Source organism: Ictalurus furcatus, chromosome 19, assembly GCF_023375685.1.
Source record: "Ictalurus furcatus strain D&B chromosome 19, Billie_1.0, whole genome shotgun sequence".
Taxonomy (NCBI): domain Eukaryota; kingdom Metazoa; phylum Chordata; class Actinopteri; order Siluriformes; family Ictaluridae; genus Ictalurus; species Ictalurus furcatus.
The window spans coordinates 23,917,572-23,935,699 of record NC_071273.1 but is presented as its reverse complement, the minus strand read 5'-3'; the positions used below and the strand labels follow the sequence as shown (position 1 = coordinate 23,935,699).

The window sequence follows — 18,128 nt, the reverse complement described above, 5'->3', positions numbered from 1 at the left end:
ACAGCAACCATGACTTTGATCAGCATCTTCATCTGCACACTGGCCCTCTGGACTCAAGGTGAGAGTTTAACATCAACTCACAGCCTCACACACTTCATTTCATACGAATTCTACACCACTTTACAGCATAGAAACACAATCTATGTTTCTCTTCAGGATCCAGAGGTCAGGTGACTGTGACTCAGACTCCTTCAGTGCAAACTGCTGATCCAGGAAAAACAGTCACCTTCAACTGTAGAACCAGTAGCAGTGTGGCTGGTGGTAGCAATCTACACTGGTACCTGCAGAAACCTGGAGAAGCTCCTAAACTCCTGATCTACGAGGCTACTAGCTCATACACAGGGACTCCAGCTCGTTTCAGTGGCAGTGGATCTAATACTGACTTCACTCTGACCATCAGAGGAGTCCAGACTGAAGATGCAGGAGATTACTACTGTCAGAGTTACCATAGTGGTAATGTGTTCACACAGTGTTAGAGCGCCGTACAAAAACCTCGGTCAGTGAGAGTGCACAGAGAAGCACTGCTGCAGCTGGGAGCGACTGCAGGTGCTGAGGGGGAGGATGTGATACAGCACAATGACACACACTGTGGACGAGAGAAAACACACCACACTAACTCACTAATGCACACACACATCTGTGAGAGGAGTCCACCTTTCTCAGCTGTGGACATACAAACAATTCCTCATCATTCTCTTTCACTGCTTAGTTATTATCTTTATCCTCATTTAGAAAGTTAAGGAAGTATTTATTATATTTATATTTTGTTGCATTTATGATTCACCAAAAGAGTTCTTTAGGGTTAATATCAAACACTATTATAGATTTAATATTTTATTATATAATTTTAATGTTCATTAAATAGAGCTTCTTTATAGAGTTGAGACTGACATTTAACTGAATATTTAATAACGATTAATTAATAATTATTAACCATTAGATAATGATTAATTCAGTGTAGCATTCACAAGTCAGTTTAAACCAGAGAATTATTTAAAAGCATGACAAAATACATTTATAAATTGATATTATAAACAAACTTTACATTTCTATAAGCTGTAAAATGTAATAAATAAACATGCAAATATTTTTGCCCCCTTAATCCTCCATATTTAATCAGGGACATGATCAGACTTACCGCGTTCATCAAACTTCTCTGCAAACACAGTAAGTCTTGCACAGTAGCTTGGTACAGTGAGACATTTTGGAAACACCCACGTTACCGTACCACGTTATTACGTGACTTGCAACGCTGATTGTGTTTGTAGAGAAGAGAAGTTAGGCCAGGGGTTCCTGAGGGGTTCCTAAACTTTTTGGGCAAACGACCTCAAATGCCCTTTATGAATTTCCTGCGACCCAAAGCCTTCACCACGACATATTTTTTAAATTCCAGATGTATAATATCGGACTACAGTAAAACTTGAACATTGTATTATGTCAGTAACACATGGGTAACGTAAGTGAGTAAAAACCAAAGGAATATTCCTTGCACTGGTTTACCCGTCTAGTGGGAGGAGTGAACTTGCAGGTCTTGACACAGCTTTTTATAAAATCAGGAGGTGTGTTTGAAAGGGTGAACCTCTTTCCGCTGTCACATACATATAGAGGGAATAAAACACAACAGGCATGTTGATATAGGAAAATAATCCACGCTGGTGTGGTGTGATACGAATCGTCATGAAGCAGAGGAGCCTGGTTTATACTTGACACGTGACTTTGTGTGCACGTGCAGAAGCAGCAGCAAACGCGAGCGACATTGACACACACTCGCCTGTGTATCTTATGTAGGGTGAATACGGGTGAAGTGACACAAAGTGTAAAGTGGAACTATTAAACTTGAACCTCTCTATCTAAATGTGTATATACTTCACTGATCTAACTTCCTGAGTTCATGCTTGGGACATAAAGGGTTAAATTAATCAAGTGCTATGTCTGTCATGTCACGTTCAGTGGAGTGACGTGTAATGAGTGTAAAGTCACCTTTACTTGTATATTCTTTATTTAAATTCATTTAATCAAATACGTAGTTTTATTTTACCTGCATCATTAAATGTAGTTGTTCCTGTCTTTTATATGGGTTTTACATTGGTATTGATGTGTTTATAGGAATTTCAACTACCTGTGGCTCCCTCGTCAGTCTGTAACTGTAACTACCATCACAGAAATGCTAATGGTTTCCACTACAGATACCATTACAAACCATCAGCTAAACACTAAAACTATTATCATTGCCGTTATCGGTCCTTAATGGTATCCACTAGACATAACATGCAATCAAGAGATGGCAACAAATTACCAGTAGAGGACCACAAGGACCGTTACAGTTTCCATTAAAACCATTACACTTCCCATTATAACAATTAAAACCATTAGAAATTCTATGAGGGTTTCTGTTGTTTCTGGGTTTTTTTTTTTTTTTTTTTTTTTTTTTTGCAGATAGAGGAATGTGTCTTACTGTATGCTTTGCCCAAAAATGTTTATCAGTGAAATAATGAGAGAATATACACAAGTATTTTGTATAAGTATCAGATCAGCAAAGTGACATTATTGAATTACTGTGTATTCTATTTATATTTCAGTCGTAAAGAGAGTTTTAGCAAGTGGACTTGACATGGCTAGTCACCGGCGTTTTTGCTAAATGCCAACATCTGTTATCTTTTACACTGGGACTAATTTATTCGTTCACTTATTTTCTTTAAGGGAATCATACTGTCTGCCACTTCTGCTGTATTTATGAGTGTACTCTCTTTTGCAGCACAGGTATGTTCACACCCAAGAGTCCTTTTGTACTGTTTGTCTTTTCACGTTTTCTTACTACTAGTCTCTACTTCTCCACCAGGGGGCAGACTGGAGCAATAAACTCAGGGCCATAAACACCACTAAACAATCTGTTAATGAAAAGTACATGTTTATTAGTAAGCTCAAATTCTGACTCTGTAACCAAGTCTCTTTCCAAAAGAACTCATTTAGGGGTCTGACAGCAAGAGGGTGAAAATGCAATCACTATTTTTTTTTTTTTTTTATAATTTTGTGTATATGTAAGCACTTAGAGTTTACTTAGCACCTTAACCCTAGGTGTTTTTTTTTAAAATAAACTGCCGTGTGTTAATCTGTATGTAGTTTGTAGATTTATGAATGTAGCAGATAAGTGCTGATAGCACATTTAAGAGGAGTTGCTGATGTTATTGGTCTACTAAAGTGATTTTTTTTCCAGCCCACTTGATATAAGTGTAATGTGTCCTGTTACCTACAGTGAGTTTGAAACGCTGCTTTAGGATGTTCTGCTCTGGTGTTGCAAAAGAGTTCCTGTCATCCTCCTGTAAGGAGTGATGTGAGAGGGGTTGCAATGATGCTGCAGTTTCTGACGAATCATTAACTTAAATGGAAAGTTAAGTTAGTGGGCTACTCTGCTACTGCTTGAACCTTGGCTTTGTCCATGACAACACCATCTTGACATCCCAGGAAGGTGGCACTTGGATTTTTTATGCTTTGAGAAAGAGATTGTTTTTTATTAAAAGGTCCAGCATCTTTTTTTATGTGCTGGATTGGCTGGATTAGGAGTTCGGCTACATTAAATACTCATCTAGTATGTAGGCAATCACAATTCTCTGAGCAGGTCTACATCATTAATGGTGGACTGGAAAATAGAGAGTTCATTAAGCACGCCAAATAGCATTACCAAATATCCATAGGGACCTGAGGGCACACTGAGGGTCGTCTTCCAATCATCAGAATCTGTGTAGTTGTTGTTGTTCTTCTTCTTTTGTAACTTTTCTCTGAATATTCTGCCTAATTTACTATAGTAGTTTAGCTAAAAGAACAAATGAATATACTACTGCTAATTATTAAAGTCTGAAGTTTCTTCTTCCATATGACCCATTAACCATTAGGGTGCAGTGTAACACCATAAATAAATTCACTGTTGACCTCCAGCTGGCTCCAGGGCTTGTTTGCACTTTGTAAAATCATTTTATATATTTTTATTTATAATTGTAGATTTAATCACCATGCATTTAATTAGCTTTAAGATTAAAGCTATAAAAGGTACACTACATGCACTTTCCCAGGCAAAAGATATGCAAAAAGTACCACCTATGTTGAGTTACCCTTGATGTCTTGGTTATTTGTAAATAACTTTTGCAAACTATACTGATCCCAATATTGTAGGCTGCTTTGCACAGATTCATTACATAAAATCCAAAGTAAGTCCTTTTTAAGAATAAGACTACAATGCTACAAAATGTGTAATCGACACCTTCTGACCAATCAGAATGCAGACTTCTACGGTATAAATATACATTATATTTATTATATATTATTTATTATATACAATATCAAACCTTGTTTTCTTGGGACTCTTATTTTTGATTTGTATTAATTGGCCTTTGGCGTAAGACTTTTATTTGAACATTTACTCCAGGTCACCTGATGAGTTAATATAGTGTCTTCCATATGCTCAGGTAGACTCTCTTAGTTAGACAGTGGAAGATGCTGGTGACCAGACAGTTTTGTACTGCTTTTATTCTACCACTTCTGTTGCTCTTTAATTTCTTATTGTAAGGCTTACTGCATTGGAACAGCCTCTATAAAGATATGTTCAGTTAAATGTCAGTCTCAGCTCTATAATGTGAGTCTATTTAATGAATATTAAAGTTATTATAGAAATATTAACTCTACAATAGTGTTTGTTTGATATTAATCATAAATATCTGTTTTGGTAAATCATATGCAACAAAATGTAAAGATAATAAATACTTTCTTAATGATTTAAATGAGGATAAAGATAATTACTAAGCAGTGAAAGAGAATGATGAGGAATTGTTTGTATGTCCACAGCTGAGAAAGGTGGACTCCTCTCACAGATGTGTGTGTGCATTAGTGAGTTAGTGTGGTGTGTTTTCTCTCGTCCACAGTGTGTGTCATTGTGCTGTATCACATCCTCCCCCTCAGCACCTGCAGTCGCTCCCAGCTGCAGCAGCGCTTCTCTGTGCACTCTCACTGACCGAGGTTTTTGTACGGCGCTCTAACACTGTGTGAACACATAGCTACTACCGATCTGATGTAAACTCTGACAGTAGTAATCTCCTGCATCTTCAGTCTGGACTCCTCTGATGGTCAGAGTGAAGTCAGTATCAGATCCACTGCCACTGAAACGAGCTGGAGTCCCTGTGTATGAGCTAGTAGCATAGTAGATCAGGAGTTTAGGAGCTTCTCCAGGTTTCTGCAGGTACCAGTGTAGAGTATCACCAACATACACGCTGCTACTGGTTCTACAGTTGAAGGTGACTGTTTTTCCTGGATCAGCAGTTTGCACTGAAGGAGTCTGAGTCACAGTCACCTGACCTCTGGATCCTGAAGAGAAACATAGATTGTGTTTCTATGCTGTAAAGTGGTGTAGAATTCGTATGAAATGAAGTGTGTGAGGCTGTGAGTTGATGTTAAACTCTCACCTTGAGTCCAGAGGGCCAGTGTGCAGATGAAGATGCTGATCAAAGTCATGGTTGCTGTGGGTGAAGTTGCTGAGCAGCAGCTCTCAGTCATGAAGTGTTAAAGTCACAGGGCTATAAACACTCGCAGAGCACTGAAGCATGGACTGGCAATTGCTATTCTGGGAGAAATGAAACTCTTCAGTCCTGTTAATGCAAATCTCCAGTTACACCTCACTGCGCTCTCTCTCTCTCTCTCTCTCTCTCTCTCTCTCTCTCTCTCTCTCTCTCTGGTTAAACACTAAATCAGTCTGTTTGTGTGAAGCTAAGTGTCTGTTGTACTTTGATTTCTTCATTTTACCAAAATTCCAGTTTGAGCTCCTTCATGACTCGACACTTGAACTCTGTATGACACAGACAGTGATGACAGTCATGAAATTAAGCATAATTCATCACCTTCTTTTAAATGTGGAACACTGACCAGGTCTTTAACACTACTACAGAAAAACTGTCTGAAACTTTATAAGCAGAAGGATTTACACTTTATTCACTTTATTTAGTCTGAGACAGGAGCATCAGTACTAGGAGGACAATCCCACAGGTACAGAGTATTCCTAACTTTGTGAAAGTCCTGGATCCAGCTGGAATCATGAACTCTATTGTACATGGCATTTCCAGCTGTTTAGGAGCTGCCTGACCTCAGCACTGACTGTGTTTATCACACTGCACCCTGCTGCTGAATGACTCGTGTGAATGTAAACACGTAGACGTTTAATAAGTAGGAGTTGACCATAACTAGTTGCTTTTTTACTGAAGCTACTATGGACAATATATTCAGAGAAAAAACAGCTGCCGTTCTACAGTCAGTGCATAGCATCAGTGTTCAGGTAGAATATTCATTTTCAGACTTGCTGAAATATCTAACCATAACCCTAGTAGTAACTGGGCTTTAACAGAACATGAATATGGACCTCATTAAACCATTTTCCCCTGTTTATACGACCTGTGTTCAGTCCCTGACCACCAGCATTACTAGCCTGGGTCAGTTCATGACTCGTATTCTCAGGGAGTGTACACTCACCATGTACAGCTTGGTATGAATGATGACGACCTTACTGTATATGGATTTGCTTTAAAATGTTTTTCTTAAAATTTTCCTGTCCATTCTGCATCATAGATTAATTTAATGGGCTACCTGGAGACACCTGAGAGGGTACGTCTGCAAGAAGTACCTGATGACTCCATTTCCATTGCCACTGCCTGGACCTCAGGGTCAATTTAAGTAGATCCTGCAAAAACTCGGATCAGGAGAGAAATGACCTTTGGGATTCTCAAGTCACACTTCAATTGTTTAAGACTGTAAAGATAACAGTGCTGCACAGTATAAGCATGATTAGGAAGGAGAAACTCCCTGTGAGATAATTCACATTTTTAATACTGATGTACCTCTGAGGTCACGCTGGTACAGCTATAGATGGAGGTCCTAGGTTGGAGGAAGGCTTTTTCCCCTGTGGATTAAGCAGGAAAATATTGCTAGTAGATAAATTTGAATGTACAAGACTTTGTGTAGATCACTGTGGTAATTTCATATGAAAGCAGTGAGTGAGTGCGTTTCCTCCCAGAGAGCTCTCAGAGCACACAGAGATCATCTGTGTATCAGGATTATGTTCAAATTTGGCTAGAATTAATGTACTGAATACACTAAAGTCACTTGTGTTCAGAACACAATAATCACCTCATGTGTAGTGCTGCCAGGCCAGACTTTGATATGCTGGAGACACCTGGGTCAGAAGAGGGATTTCAGAGCTATGGTCCTCCATTAAAGGGCCAATTCTTCAGCCAGTGTATAATCTGGAGGTGGAGGACCACAGGCAGGGTTTTATTTATTCATTCTTTCTCCTATTATCTGTAACAAAAACACTATCAGGGCACTTTGTCAGAGGAAGAAATCAGACAATGACGTGGGTAAGAACATTAAGACAAGTGGCCCACTTTGTAAAATATTTTATACTTGGTCTTTTCTGCTGCCGAGATCTCCTAACGCTGTTGGGAGTGCAGCTTAAAGGATTAACAATTGCTCATAATTTACTGCTAATTATTTCATTTACAATTACTTTTACATCAAGTGTCATGTGAATTAAAATAAAACGATCTATTACAACTGATTTATTTACACGGTCAGCTATTTTAGCCGATCCATCTCCAGCTTTTCCAACAAGCATTTGGATCAGAGTGAGATCTGCTCTTTTTAAAGTGAACGTGCACAGGACTTGATGAGGAAAGCCTGGCTCGACTTAACCAGCTATTAACCCACGTCGTGATACCAGAAAACCCATCTTATGAATGTTTTGTTAAGTGAAGTCGGCTATTGTACTGAAGCCCCAAGACTGTTGAGTTTGCTTTGTGGTACAGTCCTCAGGTGAGATTGGTCATACTTTCTGCAGGAGTGGGTGGGAATGGTTAAACTTTATGTGGGAGTGGGTGGGATTGATCAAGCATTCTGCAGAAATGGGTGATATTGGAGATAGTCTGAGCAGGAGCAGATTGGGATTGGTCAGGAGCAGATTGGGATTGGTCAGGAGCAGATTGGGGTATGGTCTGGAGCAGGACTGGTCAGAGCTTCTGTGTGGTTGTTGTTGGTCTCGGGTTGTTGATACTGCTGATGTTGCAGTGTTTTTGAAGAATCTGTACAGAAAACCAGACAAAAGTTTTACATTTCACACTGCAATAAAGTCATGAAACTGTAAAACACTGGAGTTAATCATTAATGTAAAAATACAACCAGTGCCTTACAGAGTTTCTAATTAATGTCATCCAATTAATTACAAATAAAACATCATATTGACACGTTTCACACAAACTCCTGTATCACTCAGTGTCCTTGCTGCGTTACTGAAATTAATGTATTTATTTTAAAACACTCTTTAAATATGGAGGATTAAGATATAAAAAACATTTACATGTGCATTTCTGCATTACATTTTACATTTGTTTATTATATTTATTTTTAAATTAATTGCTATGCTTTTAAATAATTCTCGTGTTTATGCTGATTTCAGAATGCTAGACTGAATTAATCATATCTGATGGTTTAATAATAATTATTATTATTATCTAATGGTTTGTTAATAATTAAAAACACATTCAGTTAAATGTCAGCTCTATAATGTGGCTCTATACACTGAACATTAAATTTATTATAATAAAATATTAAATCTATAATAGTGTTTGATATTAAACATGAAGAACTCTTTTGTTAAATTTAACAAAATATAAAGATAATAAATACAAAATATAAAGATAATAAATACTTTGTTAATGATTTAAATGAGGATAAAGATAATTACTAAGCAGTGAAAGAGAATGATGAGGAATTGTTTGCATGTCCACAGCTGAGAAAGGTGGACTCCTCTCACAGATGTGTGTGTGCATTAGTGAGTTAGTGTGGTGTGTTTTCTCTCGTCCACAGTGTGTGTCATTGTGCTGTATCACATCCTCCCCCTCAGCACCTGCAGTCGCTCCCAGCTGCAGCAGCGCTTCTCTGTGCACTCTCACTGACCGAGGTTTTTGTATGGCGCTCTAACACTGTGTGAACACCCAGCTAGTACTGATCTGATGTACACTCTGACAGTAGTAATCTCCTGCATCTTCAGTCTGGACTCCTCTGATGGTCAGAGTGAAGTCAGTATTAGATCCACTGCCACTGAAACGAGCTGGAGTTCCTGTGTATGAGCTAGTAGCATAGTAGATCAGGAGTTTAGGAGCTTCTCCAGGTTTCTGCAGGTACCAGTGTAGAGTATCACCATTATACACACTGCTACTGGTTCTACAGTTGAAGGTGACTGTTTTTCCTGGATCAGCAGTTTGCACTGAAGGAGTCTGAGTCACAGTCACCTGACCTCTGGATCCTGAAGAGAAACATAGATTGTGTTTCTATGCTGTAAAGTGGTGTAGAATTCGTATGAAATGAAGTGTGTGAGGCTGTGAGTTGATGTTAAACTCTCACCTTGAGTCCAGAGGGCCAGTGTGCAGATGAAGACGCTGATCAAAGTCATGGTTGCTGTGGGTGAAGTTGCTGAGCAGCAGCTCTCAGTCATGAAGTGTTAAAGTCACAGGGCTATAAACACTCGCAGAGCACTGAAGCATGGACTGGCAATGCAAAGTGTGTGTGTGTGTGTGTGTGTGTGTGTGTGTGAGAGAGAGAGAGAGAGAGAGAGTGTGTGTGAGTGCGTGCGTGTGTGTGTGTGAGAGAGTGTGTGTGTGTGTGTGTGTGTGTGTGTGTGTGTGTGTGTGTGTATGTGCCTGCGTGTGTGTGTGCCTGTGTGTGTGTGTGTGCACTGCAGTGTGATGGAGGTTTTTGTACGATGGTTTCATTGGAATGTATCACTGTGGAACACTTTTGGTGGAGGCTCCAAACTCGTGGTGAACAGTAAGTGTGTTTTCTTCTTTTAACACAAAATCCATTTAGTTCATTACTAATTACATGAATAAATAAACTTAAACTAAACAGATTGTTTATGTTTATAATTGCATCATTGATGTTATTGTGTATTATTAAGCTCTGATGAGGAACACATTTCAGTATCAGAACAGATCCCATATCAATGTTCTTGAACATTCAACAAATCTACAATTATTGATGTTAAATATGTAATAATTACACACTCGCTATATATTCGACATGCAATAACTCTGCAGTTCCTCTATAATAAACATTTAATAAATAGAGTTACTTTGTGCGGATGCAAAATCCAGATGAAAGCTGCTGTGTGTGTTTGTGTTAAACAATGAATATTTCTGTAATCAGCTACATTTGTATTTGCTGCAGTTAAATATGCTGAAGGTTTGAACTATAAAGTAATAACACTTGTTATAAAAAATGATTTTTCCCAGATAAATTACAGTGTGGAACATGTTTGTTTTGTCTCTGCACTGAAACTGATGTCAAATAATAAAGTACTCAATGAAACTCAGTCATGAAGTCAGACTTTATTAGACTTAATTACTCTGTAAGATCAGACAGTTCCACAAAGTTACAGAAATATTTCATAATCACTTCTAATTGTGTGTGTGTGTGTGTGTGTGTGTGTGTGTGTGTGTGTTTCTCCTCTCCAGCGGGTCCCACAGCTCCCTCCGTGTCTCTGCTCCCTCCGTCCCCTCTGCAGCTGTCTGAGGGATCGGCCTCGCTGCTCTGCCTGCTGTCTGGCTACTCTCCACAGGGGGCGCTGGTGAGCTGGACAGTGGACGGCTCACAGGTGAAGAACGAGGTTCTGACCAGCGCAGAAGAAGAGAAGAACGGCCGTTACAGCCGCAGCAGCACCCTGACCCTCAGCAAAGACCTCTGGGAAAAGGGGGAGGAGTTCAGCTGTAGGGTCTCCCATAACAACGTCGATCATCCGGTCACGTTCAGAAAGAGTCAGTGTGAAGGCTAGTGGATCCAAGATAGAGTTTAACATAGAGCTGCTTATGATCCATCTACAATAGCGTTTCAATTCTACACAATGCTGACATTTCTGTCTTTACTCTCTTCACTGTCCTGTTGCTCTTCCTGTAGTTTTTGCTGAAATAAAGCTGAGTTTTGGACGTTGTGTGTTCTTTTATTGGAGTTAATAGTGATGATCAGTGTGATGAGAGAGTGGGATTAGCTGTAGATTCAGTGCTGTGTGTTGTGCTTCAGTGAGTTTGACTGAAGGAAGTTGAACATCTGGTGAAGTTTCTGCTCTATTCTGGGAGAAATGAAACTCTTCAGTCCTGTTCATGCAAATCTCACTTACACCTCACTGCTTTCTCTCTCACACACACTCTCTCACTTTCTCTCTCTCTTACATGAAATAACCTTTTCATAAACCATACCTTGTATCTTATTCGGACTTAATTATAACAACACAGACACAGGTGTGGCTCCTGCTTGGTTGAAAGAAAACCCATACCCACTCCGGCCCCTTAAGGATAAGATTGGACACCCCTAGATTACAGGCTACAAACGTGGTTTCCAATTGATCCCTTTTATTAGCAATGTCTAACAAAGAGTAATCCATCCATCCATTTTCTGTACCACTTATCCTTCAGGGTCACGGGGAACCTGGAGCCTATACCAGGAAGCATCGGGCACAAGGTGGGGTACACCCTGGACAAGGTGCCGATCCATCAAACAATCACCTACACAATCAGTGTATGAATGGGTGTGTATGTGATTGCGCGCTGAGATGGACTGGCTCCTTGTCCGTGGTGCACCCCGCCTGGTATTCTACTCTAGGCTCCAGGCCCCCCGCAACCCAGTAGGAAAAGCAGGGGGACTTATGGATATGAAAATGAATGTTATTTGTCATAGAAAATATTTCAAATGTACAAAAAATAAGGTCATTTTGAATTTGATGGCTGCAACTCAAAAAAGTTGGGACGGGGCAACAAAAGGCTGGAAAAGTAAGTGTTACTAAAAAGAAATAGCTGGAGGAAAATTCTGCGACTAATTAGGTTAATTGGCAAAAGGTCAGTAACATGAAAATGATACTCCAATGCACTGGTAAACAACTAAAATAAAACCTTTTAATTGTCCACATATTTACGGACCTGACTGTACCTCACATTTCTACTGTTTCCTGCTTAAACAGATCAATTTCTCTTACTCCAGTCAGCTGAAGTTACCACAGCAGAACTTTAATCAAGGTGCAGAAACACCTGGATTCTTGTGCAAATGTGAAATCATTGTTATTTTAATAGATTTGAAAAATAAAACTTGAGAAATGTTTGATTAGCATTAGCATCACAGTTTCACACAAAGGTGCCATTGTAGCTCAGGGAGAAATAAAATCTGAGAGATTTTAACAAACATTCTTCAGTTTGTAATCATTTTACTAAATACTAAATAATAAATTTCACAAAATTTTAGATTTGGATCACATAATCTCACAAGGAATTCATGATCTATCCAGAACCCAGCGTATAGAGGCTGAGTGAATGTGGTGTGGACTCTGTGGAGGAGCTTCATCGTGTCAGAGACTGAAAATTATATTAACATAGACATGTTTTAACACTGTTACAGAGCTTAGCACATTCATGTGTGTAAAATGAAGTATGAATGTTCTTGTGTGTTTAAAGCTGCACTGACTGGTCTGACCTGTAAGAGTCCTTACTAGAACCAGAAGATGCGACCACATCACCCCGATCTTATCCACACTGCACTGGCTCCCAGTAAAATTTTACACTGATTATAAAATATTACTATTGACCTATAGAGCACTGAACGGTCTCACACCACAGTACCTGAGCGAACTTTTGGTCTTTTATGATCCGTCACACCTACTTCCATCAAAAGGTGCAGGCTATTTGTTGGTACCTGAAATAGTGAAGGCTACAGCAGGGTGTAGAGCTTTCTCTTACAAAGCCCCACAGTTATGGAACAGATTATTTTTGTTTAGTACTTATACTATTGCAGATAAATATTCGATTAAATTGTAGTTTCTCAGGCCACATGTGATGCAGATACTTGTAATAAGTACTTTCTTTCTGCTGGCTCAATTTCTGATTCTATCATTTAGATGCTCGTGCTCTTACGGGAACTTCTGAGTCTATCCGGCATTGCCCTGTGCAGTTGTTCACATTTTCTCCTGTTACCACCACACACGTCTATGAATCTTTAATGAAATTAGACAATAAAAAATCAGCTGGAACTGATAAGATTGAGCCCTATTTCTTAAGAATTGCAGCAAATATCGTGGCAGAGCCTATTTCATCTATATTTAATTGAAGTTTAACTTCTAACGTTATGCCTAGAATGTAATCCCAAATGATATAATCAGATCTTTATAGGAAACAGTCTTGTGCAGCTTTATTTGTTGATCTTTCAAAAGCATTTGATTCTGTAGATCATAATTTATTATTACAGAGACTCAAGCATATAGGTCTTAGTGAGGTTGTTTTAAAATGGTTTGAAAACTATCTTTCTGAACAAACTCAATCGTAAATATGATTTTATATATACATATTTATAATACATTCATTCAGCTGCATCCTTACTCAAAACACTGGACGCTGTCTATCATGCTGCTCTACGCTTTGTTTGTTGTGCGAGTCACGTACACACACACTACTTGTGGATATATAAGAAACACTAATCTTTTAACTTTTAAACTTTAAACTAAGTTACTGCACGAGATCTACAACTCAAATTCGGCTGAAAGTCCCAGGGGTACATTCAAAATTTGGTAAGACAGCTTTCTCTTTTTATGCTCCTTGGGTATGGAATGAATTGCCAAATGTATTCAACTTAGATATCTTTCCTTCTTTGAGTACTTTTAAAGGTCTTTTGAAAACTGCTTTAAAGGAAACGTGTAATTGTTTTTATTGATCGGTTTTTATACATTGACTGTATGTTTTTTTGTTGTTGTTGATTTGTTTTTTCATGTGTGTACTTGTAGTATTTGCTATTTCTGCTGAGTTTTATTGTGAAACTTAAATGTGTCGCCGTCTTGATCAGGACTTAAGAGATTGTACTATCTCAATGGAACCTTCCTGGTTAAGTAAAGGGGAAATAAATAAAGTACATCTATGCATAGGATGAGTAACTTGTGTAAACCTCTTTTGATTGGCTTTGAATCATATAAATGATAACATGAGAGAGAGAAGACAGGAACGACTGTTTATAGTTGCTGTACTGTAAGTGAGAACAGGATCTAACTTGTTCAGCATGGGGACGTGCTGTTAAAGGAAAATGATCAGCTTTGGGGCGGTAACAGAAATCCTGCTACATCACACCTCCCTGTTGTGGATTTCCAGAAAAAGTGTATTATTCCTCATATATCCTACTAACTATTTATCAGAATACAGTCATAAAGTCCATGAGCTGTCATGTAGGTCTAGTAGCTGCTCATAAAACCAGATTCAAACTTCAGTGTGTGAGGTGGATGAAAAATATCTGCTGCCATCTAGTGGTCACAATGAACATTTTCAGCATGCATGTGAGAAAGAATTAATTTTTTTGTTACAGCTGACATACAAATTCAAAACAACAAAGAAATTAATCAAAACAGAAATATTCACATATGTACAAAAAGCACTAACTGAACAACAGGGCAGCATTTCGGTGTGTTTTATGTTTAAGACAAGATAAGGAGTTGTACAGTGATTTCCAGTGAAATAAAAGACAAGATATGAGAATAAATAAATAAAGTTTAAAAAAAAGATTGAATTTTGAAGTTATGTTCAGTTTCAAAGGCTATGACTTTGTGTTTGTGTGTGTGTGCGCACTTTTTGTTTGCACACAGTATGCAGCTTGGGATAAAAGAGGAACCAAGTAATGCATGTAGCTGTATAATAGAGTACAATAATAATAAAGATATGAATAATTATTAAGAAGTATTTGCATTAAAAGGTAATAAAAATAAAAAGTAACCGTCTTGTGATGATAATTTGAGAAACTCATTAATGAGTAGGAAACACTGTACACAATACATCTGAGTAATAAAACAATATCTACAGTACACATACACAAATGGTACAGATGTGTGGTGTATATATAGATGTACGGTAGAGATGTGTGGTGTATATAGATGTACGGTACAGATGTGTGGTGTATATATAGATGTACGGTACAGATGTGTGGTGTATATATAGATGTACGGTAGAGATGTGTGGTGTATATATAGATGTACGGTAGAGATGTGTGGTGTATATATAGATGTACAGTAGAGATGTGTGGTGTATAAATAGATGTATGGTAGAGATGTGTGGTGTGTATATATAGATGTATGGTAGAGATGTGTGGTGTGTATATATAGATGTACGGTAGAGATGTGTGGTGTGTATATAGATGTACGGTAGAGATGTGTGGTGTGTATATAGATGTATGGTAGAGATGTGTGGTGTGTATATAGATGTACGGTAGAGATGTATGGTGTATATATAGATGTACGGTAGAGATGTATGGTGTATATATAGATGTATGGTAGAGATGTGTAGTGTATATATAGATGTACAGTAGAGATGTGTGGTGTATATATAGATGTACAGTAGAGATGTGTAGTGTATATATAGATGTACAGTAGAGATGTGTAGTGTATATATAGATGTACAGTAGAGATGTCTGGTGTATATATAGATGTATGGTAGAGATGGTACACATATAGAGATAGTGTAGTTAGAGATAATGTGCTGAAATGCAAGGTGAATGAGCAAAGCCTCACAGCAGCTGTTTACAACTATGCATTTATAAAAAATAAATAAATAAATAAATAAATAAATAAGGTGAAATGTCCCATTGCAGATGTGAACATTAACTCTAACATAATAAAAAATTTTGTTGAACCAGTCCTGTCCAGATGAAGCTGAGGAGAGAGCTAAGATTGCTCGAGAGAACGACGCTCAACTGGAGCATGAGAACGCCTTCCTGAAGGACCAGGTACAAACACTGCAAGGGTCAGTGGAGAAGTTGGAGGGACAACTCCATGAGACCCAAAGGATTTATGAAGAGATACTGAACGTAAGTGAGAAAAGAATTAATAACAGTTTAGAGGTGCACATAAAAAGAGATTTTTACAATCGTATGGCCAAAAGTAAAACAAATACCTGCAAACTAAAAACAATTGCCGATGTGAACATTAAGCACTCATTACATTTGAACCTCTTTTACCTCATGGTTGTTTTCTAGGAGCGAGACTGGAAGGATCACAGAACCCTTTTGTCCCAGTATGAAAACATTAAGGTAAGCTTCTTTCTCATGAAGCCACGACTGCTGTTGTGTGTGTGTGTGTGTGTGTGTGTGTGTGTGTGTGTGTGTGTGTGTGTGTAAGAAATGTTTTGTAGCCAGAGGAGTAAATACGTAATGTTGGGAAATTTTAAAATCCAGTCATTGGGCAATCGTGCATTATTTATCACTCGAGCTCATAATTGATCTCAACAAGTTTTCTATCTAATATGACTGAGTAAGGTAGTTAACTGTCTTTCTAAACAACAACATCTATTCCAAATCAGGGGACTCTTGTTTATCATCTGGAAAAGAATGGCCACCTAATAATATTTGATCAGAATTACTTTAGAGTTTGGGTTTCTCATGTTCCAGAAAGATCTGAAAAGATCTCTGGACACTCTCATAATCTACTACAAAGCTAGTACACGGTGCAGTATTGAATCAGTCTGAGGTCCTTCAAGCAGCATTTATAACACTTATATATGCTTTTCCTGTATGATTTTTGTTTAATAACGATGGAGAAAACACATTTAGGTAACAGGGAACAACATGCATAATGAATGCAGAATTTTATTTTAAGTAATAAAATGATTCTCTTTAGAGACTCAGTTATGTGATGTCCTGCACACAGCGTGTGGACTGCCTGATCTGTGGAGTGGCAGCTCTAGAAAAATTATTTCTTTTGGGATATTCGGGCCAGTTGTTATAGAAACACGGTAGAAATATGGCCTAGTACGGCAGTGTTTTGGTCCGGCTACTGGAACAAACCACTGACCAAAACAAATTGTGCTCCTTTGATTCATATCTGTATTTGTATCTGACTTCGTGTCTGTTCATTCTTAATAATTCTTTTATGTTCCATCTGTTGGTCGTTGAACTTCAAGGGCTCTCTGGCTGAAGCTCAGAAGAATGCTGAGAACACTCAGGACTGCAGTACTCAGCTGGAGAATGAGATGCTCACGCTGATGAAACAACTGAAGGTATACAAGGTTCAGCTGAGGACTGTCTACAGAACTCTATTGTCAGATGACGCTTAAGGTAAGTGAGAAAAGCTTTCCATTAAGCTGTACTTTTGAATAATAATATGAATCTGCTTTTGCTGCCTGTTGAATTACACTACAGGCTGAACTCCTGATACTCAGTAAATAATGCTAACATATTTCTGTTTGTTCTCTTTTTAACGTGGAATCAATGAAGTCAACGAAGCTGAAAATATAAGATCACCAACAAAGATGCTGCACATCGTTTAACATAAAGAAAATAAAAAATAATTGATGAAACAAGAAAGAAATAAAGAATGATCTATGAAACATTTTGAAATGTTCCTTTTATATTAGGGATGTCACGATTCCATAAACATATCTTACGATACTGTACCAGCTGAAGTATCACGATACCATGCAATATTGTGTTCATTCATCATTCAAATCTACAAAATGAACCAAATTCACAGAAATACATAGATATCAATGAAAAGAGACGAACTGAATGTCTCTCTGAAGACTTTATTAATGAGAATGAAGAACTGGCTGTTGGAAAAGCTCAAGAACAATCATACAGTTGGCAAGTAACTAATTCAACGTGTCACATATTTCATCTTTTGTTCCCTCGAGCAGTGAAATCATGCGAATGGAAATTGTCCTCGGAGTACGAAGAATGAACACGACACTAGGAATAAATAACTGAAATTGGAAATTTGAAGTTTAGTTTTTTTTTAGCAACAGCACTAAAGGCAAAATGCCCATGAGAAAAGTGAACTGAATTAGTGATGTAATGTGGGCGTGGTTAACGGGCTGAGGTAAATCCGTTACCGTTAGCTTGGCCGGCTAAGTCATGATGGAGATCATGAAAAAGGTTTCAAACTGTTTTCTTGTTTAAACCTTGAAGAAGTTAACAATTTATTCGGGTATTATTAAACAAGTCCTGTTTAACCAGGTTTAATACTTAAAAAGAATCATACTGCCCCTCTGGCGCACTGATTTTCGGACTACTGTGTAGTAGGTATTACGTCACTTCCG

The 18,128-nt window shown here is 38.1% G+C and overlaps 1 protein-coding gene and 3 gene segments (V, D, J or C); 2 read left to right on the top strand and 2 right to left on the bottom strand.

Annotated features, from left to right (window-relative positions):
* The window catches only part of LOC128623278 (Ig kappa chain V-III region MOPC 63-like), a 12,282-nt gene extending 2,786 nt beyond the window's left edge, over positions 1-9,496 (bottom strand). Inside the window, 2 exon segments of the V gene segment in view lie at positions 9,048-9,334; positions 9,433-9,496. Coding sequence covers positions 9,048-9,334; positions 9,433-9,481 — 336 coding nt within the window.
* The window catches only part of LOC128623277 (Ig kappa chain V-III region MOPC 63-like), a 57,535-nt gene extending 46,526 nt beyond the window's left edge, over positions 1-11,009 (top strand). The window contains 2 exon segments of the V gene segment in view: positions 9,819-9,855; positions 10,542-11,009. Coding sequence covers positions 9,819-9,855; positions 10,542-10,858 — 354 coding nt within the window.
* LOC128623258 (Ig kappa chain V-III region MOPC 63-like) overlaps positions 1-18,128 on the top strand; it is a 149,775-nt gene that overhangs the window by 103,113 nt on the left and 28,534 nt on the right.
* Positions 1-18,128, bottom strand: part of LOC128623257 (immunoglobulin kappa light chain-like) — a 73,683-nt gene that overhangs the window by 51,986 nt on the left and 3,569 nt on the right. The window lies entirely within an intron of this gene.